The sequence below is a fragment of the Perna viridis genome, chromosome 10 (assembly GCF_037379345.1).
Source record: "Perna viridis isolate PV_CMFRI_1.1 ecotype Kerala chromosome 10, ASM3737934v1, whole genome shotgun sequence".
Classification (NCBI taxonomy): domain Eukaryota; kingdom Metazoa; phylum Mollusca; class Bivalvia; order Mytilida; family Mytilidae; genus Perna; species Perna viridis.
Window position 1 is genome coordinate 11342078 of NC_142454.1, and position 19349 is coordinate 11361426.

The 19349-nt window shown below is 32.6% G+C and overlaps 1 protein-coding gene across 2 annotated transcripts; it reads left to right on the top strand.

The window, feature by feature from the left end:
* Positions 1–1422: 1422 nt before the first annotated feature.
* On the top strand, positions 1423–18732 carry LOC148604516 (uncharacterized). Of its 2 annotated transcripts, none has more exons than XM_088550972.1 (6): positions 1423–1919; positions 13265–13335; positions 14063–14183; positions 15011–15057; positions 16220–16273; positions 18161–18732. In XM_088550972.1, the coding sequence occupies exons 1-6, from the start codon at positions 1828–1830 to the stop codon at positions 18619–18621; spliced, it is 846 nt and encodes a 281-aa protein (XP_088407098.1). In that variant the 5' UTR covers positions 1423–1827; the 3' UTR covers positions 18622–18732. The 2 variants fall into 2 exon arrangements, with proteins under 2 accessions (XP_088407098.1, XP_088407097.1); XM_088550971.1 differs by lacking the exons at positions 13265–13335; positions 14063–14183; positions 15011–15057; positions 16220–16273; positions 18161–18732 and adding exons at positions 3228–3298; positions 4021–4141; positions 4968–5014; positions 6176–6229; positions 8099–9367 and having other exon boundaries at positions 1426–1919.
* Positions 18733–19349: the final 617 nt, after the last annotated feature.

Consider the following 19349-nt stretch of genomic DNA (forward strand, 5'->3'; position numbering starts at 1 on the left):
TCAATATTGGAATTATTTGTCTAGGTATCTTAGTATAGTCTGATTTAAAATGCGGGATATTGCACAGTCAGTTTATCGGTAAAATTTATTTGTGTGACCAAAACCAGTATCAATAAGACTTCAGCATGTACAGTTAAGATGTATTTTTTCAACAACACAACCAATTATTTAAATGTTCATGTCAAGGCATATCAACGAGATTGTTTTACCATACGTCTCTATTCATTTACATTTTGTGCACGTTAATGGTTTTACCGATTGCAACCAACGAACACAGGAGTCATTGGCGTGTATAGAATTCTCAATACTGAAAAGCTTGCATCATATGTAGATCTTATCATAAAATATCACCAAACTATTTAGTCATTTAATCGTATTAATTATTGCAATCAGTCTATCTTCTTTGAAGTGTATATTTACAAACACAAAAACAGTGCATTGAATTGACATAAAACTAGTATACGGCAGAGGATTAGAACCGCGGGTATTGCAAGGCTGTGTAGATTACTTTCACTTTTTCGAGACGAATGAATTGTCAAGTCAGTGCATTATCATAGTTGATATCAGCACCAAAATGTTCAAACGAAAAATGACGTTCTTTAACGAAGGAAAATAGCGTTTTTATTCGAAGCGTAAGACATCCTGGCAACTTCAAAACAATTTAACGTTTGCGATGTCGCAAAAGTTATATTCAGTCAGTGACCCATAAATCACTAGAAAATATATGGTCAATGCATTTTGGCTGTTCAAGAAGAGAGGTTGCAGTTTAAATATTTTTTCAATTCTGTCATCTTGTGCACAAATTATCAGTTAGTCTATAGGTCTTTCGCTGACGCTGCTTACTGGTATATATTTTGTTATCCAAATCTCTCAATGAATTATCAAATAAAAACGGACATTTAGGCCTCGGGCCTTTACAAAGGTTTATAAGTATTTGCCATTTTTTACCAATGTGAGTCTAGGTATTCTATAAGAATTTTCCTTGGGTATAATGGTACAACTGAGACGCTCACCACTGAAAGGATTGCTATAAGTATCAAATTTTGTTTTCCCTTTTATTCAGGTATATCGTAAAGAGCCCATTGTGTATAAATCATTTGTGAATCTGCTATATACTCACTAGCCAAAAATTAATTTACGTTTTCTATCTTACGAGCACGCATCTTCACATGATTTTAGGAAAACATGGAATGCTTACGCTAGCATTCATCCGTTTAATGTTACAATTTTTAGTGGAGTCACGATTGATAATTTACGTGTGGTTTGGGTTTTCTTAAACTTAGTTCATATTCTTTGTTGTGTGTGTCTTTTTTATTGCAAGTCGTTATCTTTAGATCATTGTTATAACCGTTCGAATCATGGTTCCCTTAATTCCCCTTTCATCGGATATCAGTGTAATGCTAATTGTATCTTGATCTGAATTTCTAATTTCATATCATCAAAATCAAATAAATGTTGTCTTTCGTTCGAAGGTCAAATAATATTACATGTAATATGGCATATCTAGCAAACCTTTCCAAAAGATTCTAAACGCCGTTTTTACATCAGTGAAACTTCTCATTTGCTCTCTGTGTTTTTTTTAATGTTAATTCTGTCATTATATTTAATGTGTTTTCTTTTTCAAGATAACTTTATTTCGTTTGTTTCTATTACTTTATTTTTTTTTCATTTTTATACATGTTGCATTATTATAAAGAATCTGCTGCTCTTCTCGTATCTCAATACGGAAAAAAGGAAATAATTCCAACTCTATTTCCTAACCGATTTCCTGAGTTATACAGTATAAAATGGTAAAATGATTAAAATGTTTCCTCAAATAGAATTAAAATGGCCAGTCTCTATATTATCAACAACTGTGTATACTTAATTGTTTATAGTACGGTGATTTTAGGAATGAAAAAGTGTTCCATTTATAAAAGGTAAAGCCTATCATAATAATAAATAAACAAATATACTCAGAACATAAACAATTGTAATTGTGTAATGATTAAAATTATAATGAAGTATTAAGGAATTATTTCATAAGGTAGTATGCTGTCGTTATCGTATAGAATTGATGCACGTTATTCTATTATTTGCTTTTGTTACTTTGTAGTCACTTAATGTTCTTTGTTGTGTATGTCTGTTTTCCATGTCTGGTCTTTGTAACTGGATTACAATCGTGATCGCCACTATAACATAGGTTCCCTTGATTACTCTACTGCACACAAATCAGTGTCAAAATTTGTCAAAACTTTTAACAAGTAAGTGTGTTTTAACCATTCTCCAAAGAAGAGATAGTAGAAAACCATAAATATGTGCTATCCTCTTTTGGTCTCTTTACCAAAGACGATGATTGTGATCTACCGTCTATGTACTTGATTTCGTAACTCCATACAAGAACGCTAAAAAGCTGGATCTGCAAATGTACCACCAAACCTCTTTCTTTCAAATCTTTTAGCTCCAACGCTCACAGCTGTCAAAGAGGGTCACCGGTCGTACCACGTGAAAAAATCGAAAGATCTTCTTGAAATCCTCAAAACATAAAAAACCTATGCTTTTTCAACTCTTTATACTTCTATTCTCCATCCCGACTCAAAACAATGTACATCTTTGTTACACCAAAAATGACGGTTCACCTAGATACAGATGTATTTCTTATTAAAGATTTCCCATTCTTTAAAAACACTATTTGAGTCTGACTTTATAGCTGATATAATTCAAAGAAAGGAACATCGTTTGGCCAGATTCTATGATCTATGTTTCTGCTATATAAATGACGTATTATCGTTAAACAATCCTAGTTTCTGGGATTTGTACTGCGCATCTACCCAACAGAACATGAGATAAAGCATATTACAGACACTGTGATGTCTGATATCTTGACCAACAATTAGAGATCGATTTTAAATGAAAACTATTGATCAAACTATACGATAAAAGCGATGATTTTTTATTCCGTATTGTCAACTGTCTTTTCATCTGTTGCAACATCACTTCAACACCTGCGTACGGAGTTTTCATACGTCATATAGGAGCTTGCCGTTATTACGCAGACTTTTTGTACCGCGCTAGATTTATTACAATTAGGCTTTTGAAACAGGTTTATATTAGTACAAGGTTGAATAATCACTACAGAAAATTTACGGTCGTCTTCATAAGCTCGTGGAGCGTTCCTTTATTACTTTATAACAAAAATAAAGGTTGCGAAGACATGGGTAGAATTGTTTTCATTTTTTTTATTACAGAGTGAACAATAGACTTGTTACTGCCTATTTTTGCTGTCACCCCCTAATTGAAATAGCAAATTCAACTTGTGGTGAGTGCTGTAATAATAGTAAGAATATTTGTCTTTAAAATATTAATTCAACTGATGAAATCTGATACACCAATGACATTTGTTGTAAGAATTGGATTTTGGCCCTAACAATGCAGACAGAAATTTGGCTTTAAGATCAGGACTGTTGGTCCCTCCAGGATATATATTTGTTTAGATAAAAGTAAGAATCTTTAAAAATAATATGAAAATGCACTCGGACAAAAAATTACTTTTGTATTGGTACTAAAAAGGCTAGACACATCCTTCCAGTAAAAAAACGAGATATCACCATCTTTGTCTCTCGTGAAAACACCAAAGGAGACCGTAACGGAGTATAATCATTTATGATTTCGTCTTTCTATAGCGCTTTTACTGCACGTCTGGTCTTTTTATCTCGTTCTCATTGCTAGTTCCGTTATGGAACTAATAGTGTAGTGATTGTAACTGATAAATGTACAGATATAGGCTAATTGTCTTCTATCACCAAGGACACTAGCATATTTTTTTTTATTTAGGTAGAATGTGTCATAGTCTTTCAAAATTGGTATTGCTTTTGTACTTATAGACCTTATACGAATTTTGAGGTTTTGCAACACGTGTTAATTATGAATGAACATTAAAGATGCATTATAATAGAAGTGTACATGTATGGAGACCGAGAAATTAGAAGTCTGCACTAAGTCTTGAAATTCATACTTCAACATATATATTTAATGATTTAGGATGCAAACCTGGATTTGTATTCAGTGAAACACAAGCACAAGGTAAGGCATGTGTTAAGTGCACAGCTGGCGCTTATGGAGTTGATTGTACAGGGACATGTGAATGTGGACCGACCCAGCGGTAACTATAACATCTGATATATTTTCTTTATATAAATAAATTTAAAACTAAAACAATGACATCAGTTGACACTCCCGTTGCCTGTTTCGGAAAATTTGTCATTTTCATGTGTAAAAGCGTAATCAAGGGAACCAAGGTTATAGCGGTAATCAAAAGAATGAATGTAATTAGGGACAAAGACCAGACATGGAAAACAAACACAAAGAACAAAGAACACAAAGCAACTAAAATCATACATACAAAGTAACAAAAGCAAATGAGCAACTCGGACTTCACTAAAAACTGGGAGCATAATAAACGGTAAATAATTACCTAGCATCCCCTTTTTCTAAGAAATCGCGCCTTCTTTTCGATGTATTTTGATCCGCCCATGGACATATAGCTTATAGTTAATTTTGTGACGATTTTAAATCATTATTCCAGTCCTACGCTGCCTTCGCAGTGTAATTGTCATGATATATTGACGATTATAACTTATTTACGAATAGAAAAATTGTTTTGAATGATATTTTTTCATTAAGATTGTATTTGCAAATCTAAGATCACTTTTTTTTTCTCGTCTTTGTGTTCGTCTATTTCCATCTTTTATATATGTGGGTCTTTTGTAATACAATGTATATGAAGCTTGTACAAGACGCAAAATTTATTCTAATTGTGTTGTATGTTAATAATGCAAAATGCAAAATCGACGTACCGTAGTTAGTCATTTTACATATTTCCATATACAATAATCTAAATGGTCGTTGATCCCCTTACGTATGGGTTATCTTTTTTCATATATCACGGACGTGTTTCTTCCTCAAATGTGTTATGATGTTTTCTGTAGATGTGATCCTGTTGATGGTTGCATTTCTACGCCTAAAAATAACACAGGTAGATTGTAAATGTAAATTAATTTTGTATCGATAAGTTCTTCCTATCTTCGGACCTCCCGTCTCCCTTTTCAGAATATAAATTTCAATTTCCGAATTATTGGTCTTTAAAAACGGGCGTATAATGTGCAATAATAGCACAGCTGTTGGTTTCCTACAACGGTCTTTTTCGTACAAATTCAGAAAATTGGCATTTACTGGTGAACACCTGAAATAAAAACTTTTTTTTATAAATCATTTTATAGGTTAGTGATCATTTTAAGACAAAAAATAAAATAAAATAAAATAAAATAAAATGAAAAAATGATGTCAGAATAAATGAGAATTGTTATGACGACATCAATGAGAAAGAAATGATTTGGGGCGTTTGAAACAGGAAAATATCTGATTTTTCTGCCATTCATTCAATTGAATTCATCATGAACATATGCTTGGACGAACTGATTGCCAATAAGCGTGTAATTACTGTACACATTTGTGTGATGGATATTAATATTGAGGCCATTGATTTTCTATGATAATTATTTATACACATGCATTTAATATTTTGAACTATGTTTTTCATATAAAGTGATTCAAAATGTTACTTACTGTTTCTCGTCATGTTTCTTTGAAACCCATTCGTTAAAATTTTGTGCTGTATACATTTTGTATAGTGGAAGTAAAAAAATAGAATTGATTTCCGTCTTACATTTAGGAAGGGAAGTACACTATATTAGGTCTCGTTGAATATGATACTTGATTTATTAAACTATACTGAATGCAACTTTTCTAATTTCCTGTTGAAATGTTTCTATAAAAAATATAAAAAAATTATTTTACAATACATTAGTTTGATTAATCTATGTATAACTCATTTTGGTTTTCGACATATCCAAATGATGCACACCTAAACTCCAGGGCTATTCTTTGTGGCTATATAAACGCCTCTTTAGTAGGAGAAACTTATTACGAAAATATGGATGTAGGACCCAGAAATGTTGGGTGATCTCATTTTGTGCCAAAAAGAGACTCTTTTAAACCAGTCATCCTTTTGCACCAGTTTTCTTATTTCGTTTAAACGCTATGTATGTACGATTTTTTAAATGTCAACATTCTATTTTCTGCTCTACTGACCACTCTATACATTTTTTCTTAATTTATATATATATTTATTTCTAAGTACTGAGAAGTACTGAGAAGTGGGTTAAATCGACAAAAAATGTATGTATGTATAGTAAGTAATTAACGGAAGTCCTTAAATATGATTAAAATAGAACACGGCTTCATGCATTTACATATAAGAACATAGTTCTAAAGTCTGTAAGAGCCTTCCATTATAAAAGGGACTATTAAATATCGAGTGTAGCCATGATATGATCATTGTTTGACTTTGTTTGTTTTGATTGTATAGATTAGGTGTCGTGTGCAAAAAAAAATGTTGAACTTCCGGAGCTGATGTCCACAAAATTACTGTAAAGAGTGCCGTATGCAAAGGATTATTTCCTTCCGTATTGTTGTTTTCTTTTAACATCTGATCATATGATTGGTACTTCACCTATTTCAGAATTCCAAAGTGGTTATTGGCAGGAATAATTATCAAAAACACATGACAATTCGACATCTCATTATCTCTAAAAGTCCACTAATGAAGCTATTTGTTTATGGAAACATCTCTCCATATAAGGCAATGTAAAAAAAAATCTAGTTCATAGAATAAAATTAGAACTTTAAACAGGCCCAGCATGCATGATGAAAACAAAGAATGCATCTGACTGAAGACAAGTAAAATCGAGTTTCGGGAAAATGTCAGAACTAAATAAAACGAAGAAAGGTGGAATACCGAATTGTATCACAAAATAAAACTCGGTCAAAAATCACAAACAGGTTACAAAGCTTGATCTTGACTACGGAAGAGTAATCAAGGGAACCAAGGTTATAGCGGTAATCAAAAGAATGTAATTCAGGGACAAAGATCCGACATGGGAAAAAGACATATACAACAAAGAACATAAAGTAACTAAAATCATACATACAAAGTAACAAAAGCAAACGAGGAACTCGGAGGACTCCACTAAAAACTAGGAGCATGGACCAGGTGCACCGGTAGGGTAAGCGTCCTCTGCTTTTCTAGAAACACCCGTCGAGTTGCTAATAAAAAGTCAAGTCTGGGGTAGACAAATGAGGAAAGGAAACTTATGACCCGTTGAATAAATCAGTTTTCATGGTGCAGATGGATACACCATAGCAATCCATGAGTTCATGATGACGACCATAAATCTTCTGTAGTGATGACTTCAATCTTGTAGCAACATAACCCTGTTCCAGAAGCCTATTTGTTAGAGGTCTAGCGCGATATAAAAAGTCTGCATAGTTTCGGCAAGCTCTGGCATAACGTATGAGTTGTGATATGAACACTCCATACGCAGGAGCCGAAGGGATGTTGCCACAGATGAAAGGAAAGTTGACAATTCAGAATGAAAAATCATCATGTGTTTCGAAAATTTGGTCAATAGTTTTCCTTTACCATCGATTTCTATGTGTAGGTCAAGATATGAGGCTGACTTCACAGTGTCTGTAGTATCCTTTATCTCAAGTTCTTTTGGGTAGATGCGATGTATCAAATCCCCGAAATTAGGATTGTTTAAAGATAATACGTCATCTATATAGCGGAAACTGAGATTAAAGGATCTAACCAAACGATATTCTTTCTGTCTGATCAGATCAGCTATATTAGAACCTATGCAGTAATTGGCACATGCACAATTTTGTTTCGATTCCTTCAAATAAATGTTGGTTTTTGAATAACTGCAACGGTTAGAGAAAAATGAATATAAAAAAACACTAAAATTCAATGAAAAGACACAACTGTTTTTTTTTGTGCAAAATGTGGTTGCTTTCTTATGGAACTTATTATTATTTTCTGAAACTTCCAATTTCAATATAAACAAATCTTCATATTACTCGACCCACATATGATAAAAACACTACATTGGAAAAAATATTTCAGTGGGATAAAATTTACAGAGAAATAACACAACATTACTTTAAGTACATTTAGAATATCATCCATGTATGTTTATTGATATGAATGATTTCATTATAGAATCCTTTTGGACCACACACACATCGTATGTTTATATAAGTGGTATTATACTAATTGTCATCGTTATTTCCATCTTGATACATACTGCCATACATAGAATATTACATCGAGGTAGAAAACAACAGACAAGCGTCCAACAAACAAACAGCAATGATTTGGAGTATGAAAACCAGTATGAGGAAATTGAAGAAAATGTACTAGAAAGAAATCTTCAACAAGAAATACCAACACAGGCTGATAATTTGGAAATTAACAACACTGACGCAATAGAAAATAAAGATGATGGATATCTTGACCCAGTTGTTCGTTACATGACACCAGAACTCTTTTCTCAGACTTCTGAGAACAGCAACTCCGGATCAGTCGCTGATATGTCCTCTGACTATCTTTACCCATATCAGCCTATTCTAAAGGGTTCAGCTGAATCTCATGAATATACAGAGCCATATCTCAGTGAGTAAGGAGTTATTGTATATGACCTGTTCTTGAGACAGGTGGTGTCAGATGGCCCTTTTTAACGTTCATTTCTTTCCAACGCATTTTTTGTCACAAAAAATAAATATAGTATTGTATTTTTATCTCTCTTTTTTATTTTAACTTTTCCGTTCAGATATCGTAACAGTGTAAATACATTTTGTTTATGTAAAATAAAATAAAAACAAAACAAAACAAAAAGAGTTGTAGTAGTTCCACAGAATTTTTCTATCGCATATATTATCTTGCAAGGGACAGAGAATCGGCTGAAGTTACCCTTGCAAAATCAAATTCACTTTGTCACTAGCCACTATGCACAATGATGCATATAATGATTATGTAGATTAGTTATCCATCTATATATTAAATTCAAATGATTGATATATATATATATATTGGACAAATATGAACTTCCTGTGCACAGCTTGTATTCAAATACTAGATTACGGAAAACAATATAAGTTATATAATCATGTTAGCTCATTTAAGGAAGGTGCTTTTATCGTGTTTAAGGAAAGAATTTATTTGTATTACCAGCGTCGCATGCCAGACTAACCATACACTAGATAGGTGCACAGGAAAGTGAATATAAAGTCAAAATGGCATTAAAATTTAAAAAATTAAGATATGCAGTTAATAACTAAAGAAAGATATATTTACATTATCAGTAAGCTTAGGTATTCAATGTTTTAATGGACAACCATTTTACAAAATGTACCAAACCTATCTCGCCTGTTTCAGTTATCGTCCCTTTTTTTCAATTACTTAATAAACGTAACAAAAAAGTCCGATGCTCGGTTGGTTGCAGGAGGTGCCTTACTCATTCTTTTTTCAGTAGGTATGCAGAAGGTGTGCAATTCATGGTAAGGCTTACGCCACGTAGATATTGATATATTTTTATGTGGCAAAGCTAATTTTATGTAATCGGATGTCATGTTAAAATATTTCTGTTTTATTACTGACAAGTACAGTGAAAACTGCCTAAACCGAATCCCTTTCAGACTTTACAGGTGTTCGATTAAATTACATTAAAATTGATATGAGAGGACGTCAAGGAGTATCTGGTTAAGGCAGGTTTTCAGATAAAAAAAATCAAGGCACCAGCAAAATAAACCCAATTAAAAGAACAGGAGTGGTATCAGGTGCTCCGAAGAGGTAAACATGTCCTGTTCCACTAGAGTACCTGTCATATTGCAAGGGAGAATAATCCAGTAATAGTCTAGCAACAATAATGCAGCTCTTCGACACGTGTCAAAGAGAGGTTCCTGTAAATTGATTGATTATAAAAAACATTTCCAAAGTTTACATTCAACCAATTTTTCAATTTGGAATTATTTGTCTAAATATCTTAGTATAGTCCGATTTAAAATGCGGGATATTGCACAGTCAGTTTATCGGTAAAATTTGTTTGTGTGACCAAAACCTGTATCAATAAGACTTCAGCGTGTACAGTTAAGATGTATTTTTCAACAACACAACCAATTATTTTAATGTTCATGTCAAGGCATATCAAAAAGATTGTTTTACCATACGTCTCTATTCATTTACATTTTGTGCACGTTAATGGTTTTACCGATTGCAACCAACGAACACAGGAATCATTGGCGTGTATAGAATTCTCAATACTGAAAGGTTTGTATCATATGTAGATCTTATCATAAAATATCACCCAAATATTTAGTCATTTAATCGTATTAATTATTTAAATTAGTCAGTATATCTTCTTTGAAGTGTATATTTATTTACAAAAACAAAAACAGTGCTTTGAATTGACATAAAACTAGTTTACGGCTGAGGATTAGAACCGCCGGTATTGCAAGGCTGTGTAGATTACACTAACTGTTTCGAGATGAATGATTTGTCAAGTCAGTGCATGGTCATAGTTGATATCAGCACCAAAATTTTCCAACGAAAAATGACTTTCTTTAACGAAGGAAAACAACGTTTTTATTCGAAGCGTTAGACATCCTGGCAACTTCAAAAGCAATTTAACGTTTGCGATGTCGCAAAAGTTATATTCAGTCAGTGACCCATAAATCACTAGAAAATATATGGTCAATGCATTTTGGCTGTTCAAGAAGAGAGGTTGCAGTTTAAATATTTTTTTTCAATTCTGTCATCTTCTGCACAAATTATCAGTTAGTCTATAGGTCTTTCGCTGACGCTGCTTACTGATATATATTTTGATATCCAAACCTCTCTATGAATTATCAAATAAAAATGGACATTTAGGCCTCGGGCCTTTACAAAGGTTCATATGTATTTGCCCTGTTTTACCAATGTGAGTCGAGGTATTCCAAAAGAATTTTCCTTGGGTATAATGGTACAACTGAGACGCTCACCACTGAAAGGATTGCTATAAGTATCAAACTTTGTTTTCCCTTTTATTCAGGTATATCGTAAAGAGCCCATTGTGTATAAATCATTTTGTGAATCTGCTATATCTAAGGTGAATGTAAATTATCGGTAACATCTTCTGAAGTAAACTGTTAGGAACATTCATTCAACTCACTAGCCAAAAATTATTTTACATTTTCTATCTTACGAGCACTCATCTTCACATGATTTTAGAAAAAAACATGGAACGCTTACGCTAGCATTCATCCGTTTAATGTTACAATTTTTAGTGGAGTCACGATTGATAATTTACGTGTGGTTTGGGTTTTCTTAAACTTAGTTCATATTCTTTGTTGTGTGTGTCTTTTTTATTGCAAGTCGTTATCTTTGGATCATTGTTATAACCGTTCGAATCATGGTTCCCTGAATTTCCCTTTCATCGGATATCAGTGTAATGCTAATTGTATCTTGATCTGAATTTCTAATTTCATATCATCAAAATCAAATAAATGTTGTCTTTCGTTCGAAGGTCAAATAATATTACATGTAATATGGCATATCTAGCAAACCTTTCCAAAAGATTCTAAACGCCGTTTTTACATCAGTGAAACTTCTCATTTGCTCTCTGTGTTTTTTTTAATGTTAATTCTGTCATTATATTTAATGTGTTTTCTTTTTCAAGATAACTTTATTTCGTTTGTTTCTATTACTTTATTTTTTTTTCATTTTTATACATGTTGCATTATTATAAAGAATCTGCTGCTCTTCTCGTATCTCAATACGGAAAAAAGGAAATAATTCCAACTCTATTTCCTAACCGATTTCCTGAGTTATACAGTATAAAATGGTAAAATGATTAAAATGTTTCCTCAAATAGAATTAAAATGGCCAATCTCTATATTATCAACAACTGTGTATACTTAATTATTTATAGTACAGTGATTTTAGGAATGAAAAAATGTTCCATTTATAAAAGGTAAAGCCTATAATAATAATAAATAAACAAATATACTCAGAACATAAACAACTGTAATTGTGTAATGATTAAAATTATAATGAAGTATTTGGGAATTATTTCATAAGGTAGTATGCTGTCGTTGTCGTATAGAATTTATGCACGTTATTCTATTATTTACTTTTGTTACTTTGTATGTATGATTGCAGTCACTTAATGTTCTTTGTTGTGTATGTCTGTTTTCCATGTCTGGTCTTTGTAACTGGATTACAATCTTGATCGCCACTATAACCTAGGTTCCCTTGATTACTCTACTGTACACAAATCAGTGTCAAAATTTTTCAAAACTTTTAACAAGTAAGTGTGTTTTAACCATTCTCCAAAGAAGAGATAGTAGAAAACCATAAATATGTGCTATCCTCTTTTGGTCTCTTTACCAAAGACGATGATTTTGATCTACCGTCTATGTACTTGATTTCGTAACTCCATACAAGAACGCTAAATAGCTGGATCTGCAAATGTACCACCAAACCTCTTTCTTTCAAATCTCTTAGCTCCAATGATCACAGCTGTCAAAGAGGGTCACCGGTCGTACCACGTGAAAAATTCGAAAGATCTTCTTGAAATCCTCAATTCAAGATTATTATCAGAACACAAAAACATAAAAAACCTATGATATTCCAAATCTACTTTCAAATACAGAAGATGTTATCTAAATGCTGGAATTTATGTTGATCGACAAAATATTTTTCCAGTGTAGCGGGCGCTTTTTTCAACAAACGTTCCGCATTCCGAAGGAAACAAATTGTGCTCCTATACTTGCTGACCTATTCCTTTACTCATTTGAGTCTGACTTTATAGCTGATATAATTCAAAGAAAGGAACATCGTTTGGCCAGATTCTATGATCTATGTTTCTGCTATATAGATGACGTATTATCGTTAAACAATCCTAGTTTCTGGGATTTGTACTGCGCATCTACCCAACAGAACATGAGATAAAGCATACTACAGACACTGTGATGTCTGATATCTTGACCACCAATTAGAGATCGATTTTAAATGAAAACTATTGATCAAACTATACGATAAAATCGATGATTTTTTATTCCGTATTGTCAACTGTCTTTTCATCTGTTGCAACATCACTTCAACACCTGCGTACGGAGTTTGCATACGTTATGTAGGAGCTTGCCGTTATTACGCAGACTTGTTGTACCGCGCTAGATTTATTACAATTAGGCTTTTGAAACAGATTTATATTGGTACAAGGTTGAATAATCACTACAGAAAATTTACGGTCGTCTTCATAAGCGCGTGGATCGTTCCTTGATTACTTTATAACAAAAATAAAGGTTGCGAAGACATGGGTAGAATTGTTTTCATTTTTTTTTATTACAGAGTGAACAATAGACGTGTTATTGTCTATTTTTGCTGTCATCCCCTAATTGAAATAGCAAATTCAACTTGTGGTGAGTGCTGTTATAATAGTAAGAATATTTGTCTTTAAAATATTAATTGAACTGATGAAATCTGATACACCAATGACATTTGTTGTAAGAATTGGATTTTGGCCCTAACAATGCAGACAGAAATTTGGCTTTAAAATCAGGACTGTTGGTCCCTCCAGGATATATATTTGTTTAGATAAAAGTAAGAATCTTTAAAAATAATATGAAAATGCACTCAGACGGAAAATTACTTTTGTATTGGTACTAAAAATGCTAGGCACATCTTTCCAGTACAAAAACGAGATATCACCATCTTTGTCTCTCGTGAAAACACCAAAGGAGACCGTAACGGAGTATAATCATTTATGATTTCGTCTTTCTATAGCGCTTTTACTGCACGTCTGGTCTTTTTATCTCGTTCTCATTGCTAGTTCCGTTATGGAACTAATAGTGTAGTGATTGTAACTGATAAATGTACAGATATAGGCTATTTGTCTTCTATCAGCAAGGACACTAACATATTTTTTTTTATTTAGGTAGAATGTGTCATAGTCTTTCAAAATTGGTATTGCTTTTGTACTTATAGACCTTATACGAATTTTGAGGTTTGGTTTTGCAACACGTGTTAATTATGAATGAACATTAAAGATGCATTATAATAGAAGTGTACATGTATGGAGACCGAGAAATTAGAAGTCTGCACTAAGTCTTGAAATTCATACTTCAACATATATATTTAATGATTTAGGATGCAAACCTGGATTTGTATTCAGTGAAACACAAGCACAAGGTAAGGCATGTGTTAAGTGCACAGCTGGCGCTTATGGAGTTGATTGTACAGGGACATGTGAATGTGGACCGACCCAGCGGTAACTATAACATCTGATATATTTTCTTTATATAAATAAATTTAAAACTAAAACAATGACATCAGTTGACACTCCCGTTGCCTGTTTCGGAAAATTTGTCATTTTCATGTGTAAAAGCGTAATCAAGGGAACCAAGGTTATAGCGGTAATCAAAAGAATGAATGTAATTAGGGACAAAGACCAGACATGGAAAACAAACACAAAGAACAAAGAACACAAAGCAACTAAAATCATACATACAAAGTAACAAAAGCAAATGAGCAACTCGGACTTCACTAAAAACTGGGAGCATAATAAACGGTAAATAATTACCTAGCATCCCCTTTTTCTAAGGAATCGCGCCTTCTTTTCGATGTATTTTGATCCGCCCATGGACATATAGCTTATAGTTAATTTTGTGACGATTTTAAATCATTATTCCAGTCCTACGCTGCCTTCGCAGTGTAATTGTCATGATATATTGACGATTATAACTTATTTACGAATAGCAAAATTGTTTTGAATGATATTTTTTCATTAAGATTGTATTTGCAAATCTAAGATCACTTTTTTTTTTCTCGTCTTTGTGTTCGTCTATTTCCATCTTTTATATATGTGGGTCTTTTGTAATACAATGTATATGAAGCTTGTACAAGACGCAAAATTTATTCGAATTGTGTTGTATGTTAATAATGCAAAATGCAAAATCGACGTACCGTAGTTAGTCATTTTACATATTTCCATATACAATAATCTAAATGGTCGTTGATCCCCTTACGTATGGGTTATCTTTTTTCATATATCACGGACGTGTTTCTTCCTCAAATGTGTTATGATGTTTTCTGTAGATGTGATCCTGTTGATGGTTGCATTTCTACGCCTAAAAATAACACAGGTAGATTGTAAATGTAAATTAATTTTGTATCGATAAGTTCTTCCTATCTTCGGACCTCCCGTCTCCCTTTTCAGAATATAAATTTCAATTTCCGAATTATTGGTCTTTAAAAACGGGCGTATAATGTGCAATAATAGCACAGCTGTTGGTTTCCTACAACGGTCTTTTTCGTACAAATTTAGAAAATTGGCATTTACTGGTGAACACCTGAAATAAAAACTTTTTTTTATAAATCATTTTATAGGTTAGTGATCATTTTAAGACAAAAAATAAAATAAAATAAAATAAAATAAAATGAAAAAATGATGTCAGAATAAATGAGAATTGTTATGACGACATCAATGAGAAAGAAATGATTTGGGGCGTTTGAAACAGGAAAATATCTGATTTTTCTGCCATTCATTCAATTGAATTCATCATGAACATATGCTTGGACGAACTGATTGCCAATAAGCGTGTAATTACTGTACACATTTGTGTGATGGATATTAATATTGAGGCCATTGATTTTCTATGATAATTATTTATACACATGCATTTAATATTTTGAACTATGTTTTTCATATAAAGTGATTCAAAATGTTACTTACTGTTTCTCGTCATGTTTCTTTGAAACCCATTCGTTAAAATTTTGTGCTGTATACATTTTGTATAGTGGAAGTAAAAAAATAGAATTGATTTCCGTCTTACATTTAGGAAGGGAAGTACACTATATTAGGTCTCGTTGAATATGATACTTGATTTATTAAACTATACTGAATGCAACTTTTCTAATTTCCTGTTGAAATGTTTCTATAAAAAATATAAAAAAATTATTTTACAATACATTAGTTTGATTAATCTATGTATAACTCATTTTGGTTTTCGACATATCCAAATGATGCACACCTAAACTCCAGGGCTATTCTTTGTGGCTATATAAACGCCTCTTTAGTAGGAGAAACTTATTACGAAAATATGGATGTAGGACCCAGAAATGTTGGGTGATCTCATTTTGTGCCAAAAAGAGACTCTTTTAAACCAGTCATCCTTTTGCACCAGTTTTCTTATTTCGTTTAAAACGCTATGTATGTACGATTTTTTAAATGTCAACATTCTATTTTCTGCTCTACTGACCACTCTATACATTTTTTCTTAATTTATATATATATTTATTTCTAAGTACTGAGAAGTACTGAGAAGTGGGTTAAATCGACAAAAAATGTATGTATGTATAGTAAGTAATTAACGGAAGTCCTTAAATATGATTAAAATAGAACACGGCTTCATGCATTTACATATAAGAACATAGTTCTAAAGTCTGTAAGAGCCTTCCATTATAAAAGGGACTATTAAATATCGAGTGTAGCCATGATATGATCATTGTTTGACTTTGTTTGTTTTGATTGTATAGATTAGGTGTCGTGTGCAAAAAAAAATGTTGAACTTCCGGAGCTGATGTCCACAAAATTACTGTAAAGAGTGCCGTATGCAAAGGATTATTTCCTTCCGTATTGTTGTTTTCTTTTAACATCTGATCATATGATTGGTACTTCACCTATTTCAGAATTCCAAAGTGGTTATTGGCAGGAATAATTATCAAAAACACATGACAATTCGACATCTCATTATCTCTAAAAGTCCACTAATGAAGCTATTTGTTTATGGAAACATCTCTCCATATAAGGCAATGTAAAAAAAAAATCTAGTTCATAGAATAAAATTAGAACTTTAAATAGGACCAGCATGCATGATGAAAACGACAACAATTTAAGTGAAGAGGAATGTATATGACTGAAAACAAGTAAAATCGAGTTTCGGGAAAATGTCAGAACTAAATAAAAAAAAATGGTGGAATACCGAAATGTATCACAAAATAATACTCGGTCAAAAATTACAAACGGGTTACAAAGCTTGATCTTGACTACGGAAGAGTAATCAAGGGAACCAAGGTTATAGCGGTAATCAAAAGAATGTAATTCAGGGACAAAGATCCGACATGGGAAAAAGACATATACAACAAAGAACATAAAGTAACTAAAATCATACATACAAAGTAACAAAAGCAAACGAGGAACTCGGAGGACTCCACTAAAAACTAGGAGCATGGACCAGGTGCACCGGTAGGGTAAGCGTCCTCTGCTTTTCTAGAAACACCCGTCGAGTTGCTAATAAAAAGTCAAGTCTGGGGTAGACAAATGAGGAAAGGAAACTTATGACCCGTTGAATAAATCAGTTTTCATGGTGCAGATGGATACACCATAGCAATCCATGAGTTCATGATGACGACCATAAATCTTCTGTAGTGATGACTTCAATCTTGTAGCAACATAACCCTGTTCCAGAAGCCTATTTGTTAGAGGTCTAGCGCGATATAAAAAGTCTGCATAGTTTCGGCAAGCTCTGGCATAACGTATGAGTTGTGATATGAACACTCCATACGCAGGAGCCGAAGGGATGTTGCCACAGATGAAAGGAAAGTTGACAATTCAGAATGAAAAATCATCATGTGTTTCGAAAATTTGGTCAATAGTTTTCCTTTACCATCGATTTCTATGTGTAGGTCAAGATATGAGGCTGACTTCACAGTGTCTGTAGTATCCTTTATCTCAAGTTCTTTTGGGTAGATGCGATGTATCAAATCCCCGAAATTAGGATTGTTTAAAGATAATACGTCATCTATATAGCGGAAACTGAGATTAAAGGATCTAACCAAACGATATTCTTTCTGTCTGATCAGATCAGCTATATTAGAACCTATGCAGTAATTGGCACATGCACAATTTTGTTTCGATTCCTTCAAATAAATGTTGGTTTTTGAATAACTGCAACGGTTAGAGAAAAATGAATATAAAAAAACACTAAAATTCAATGAAAAGACACAACTGTTTTTTTTTTGTGCAAAATGTGGTTGCTTTCTTATGGAACTTATTATTATTTTCTGAAACTTCCAATTTCAATATAAACAAATCTTCATATTACTCGACCCACATATGATAAAAACACTACATTGGAAAAAATATTTCAGTGGGATAAAATTTACAGAGAAATAACACAACATTACTTTAAGTACATTTAGAATATCATCCATGTATGTTTATTGATATGAATGATTTCATTATAGAATCCTTTTGGACCACACACACATCGTATGTTTATATAAGTGGTATTATACTAATTGTCATCGTTATTTCCATCTTGATACATACTGCCATACATAGAATATTACATCGAGGTAGAAAACAACAGACAAGCGTCCAACAAACAAACAGCAATGATTTGGAGTATGAAAACCAGTATGAGGAAATTGAAGAAAATGTACTAGAAAGAAATCTTCAACAAGAAATACCAACACAGGCTGATAATTTGGAAATTAACAACACTGACGCAATAGAAAATAAGGATGATGGATATCTTGACCCAGTTGTTCATTACATGACACCAAAACTCTTTTCTCAGACTTCTGAGAACAGCAACTCCGGATCAGTCGCTGATATGTCCTCTGACTATCTTTACCCATATCAGCCTATTCTAAAGGGTTCAGCTGAATCTCATGAATATACAGAGCCATATCTCAGTGAGTAAGGAGTTATTGTATATGACCTGTTCTTGAGACAGGTGGTGTCAGATGACCCTTTTTAACGTTCATTTCTTTCCAACGCATTTTTTGTCACAAAAAATAAATATAGTATTGTATTTTTATCTCTCTTTTTTATTTTAACTTTTCCGTTCAGATATCGTAACAGTGTAAATACATTTTGTTTATGTAAAATAAAATAAAAACAAAACAAAACAAAAAGAGTTGTAGTAGTTCCACAGAATTTTTCTATCGCATATATTATCTTGGAAGGGACAGAGAATCGGCTGAAGTTACCCTTGCAAAATCAAATTCACTTTGTCACTAGCCACTATGCACAATGATGCATATAATGATTATGTAGATTAGTTATCCATCTATATATTAAATTCAAATGATTGATATATATATATATTGGACAAATATGAACTTCCTGTGCACAGCTTGTATTCAAATACTAGATTACGGAAAACAATATAAGTTATATAATCATGTTAGCTCATTTAAGGAAGGTGCTTTTATCGTGTTTAAGGAAAGAATTTATTTGTATTACCAGCGTCGCATGCCAGACTAACCATACACTAGATAGGTGCACAGGAAAGTGAATATAAAGTCAAAATGGCATTAAAATTTAAAAAATTAAGATATGCAGTTAATAACTAAAGAAAGATATATTTACATTATCAGTAAGCTTAGGTATTCAATGTTTTAATGGACAACCATTTTACAAAATGTA

What these genes read in the sequence shown, in the direction of transcription:
- LOC148604516 (XM_088550972.1), top strand. Translation starts at nt 1,828, where the DNA reads ATGGCCAGTCTCTATATTATCAACAACTGTGTATACTTAATTGTTTAT. An exon ending in AAGTGTTCCATTTATAAAAG is followed by an intron (nt 1,920 to 13,264) that starts GTAAAGCCTATC and finishes TTTTTATTACAG; the next exon opens with AGTGAACAATAGACGTGTTA. An exon ending in GAATGTGGACCGACCCAGCG is followed by an intron (nt 14,184 to 15,010) that starts GTAACTATAACA and finishes TGTTTTCTGTAG; the next exon opens with ATGTGATCCTGTTGATGGTT.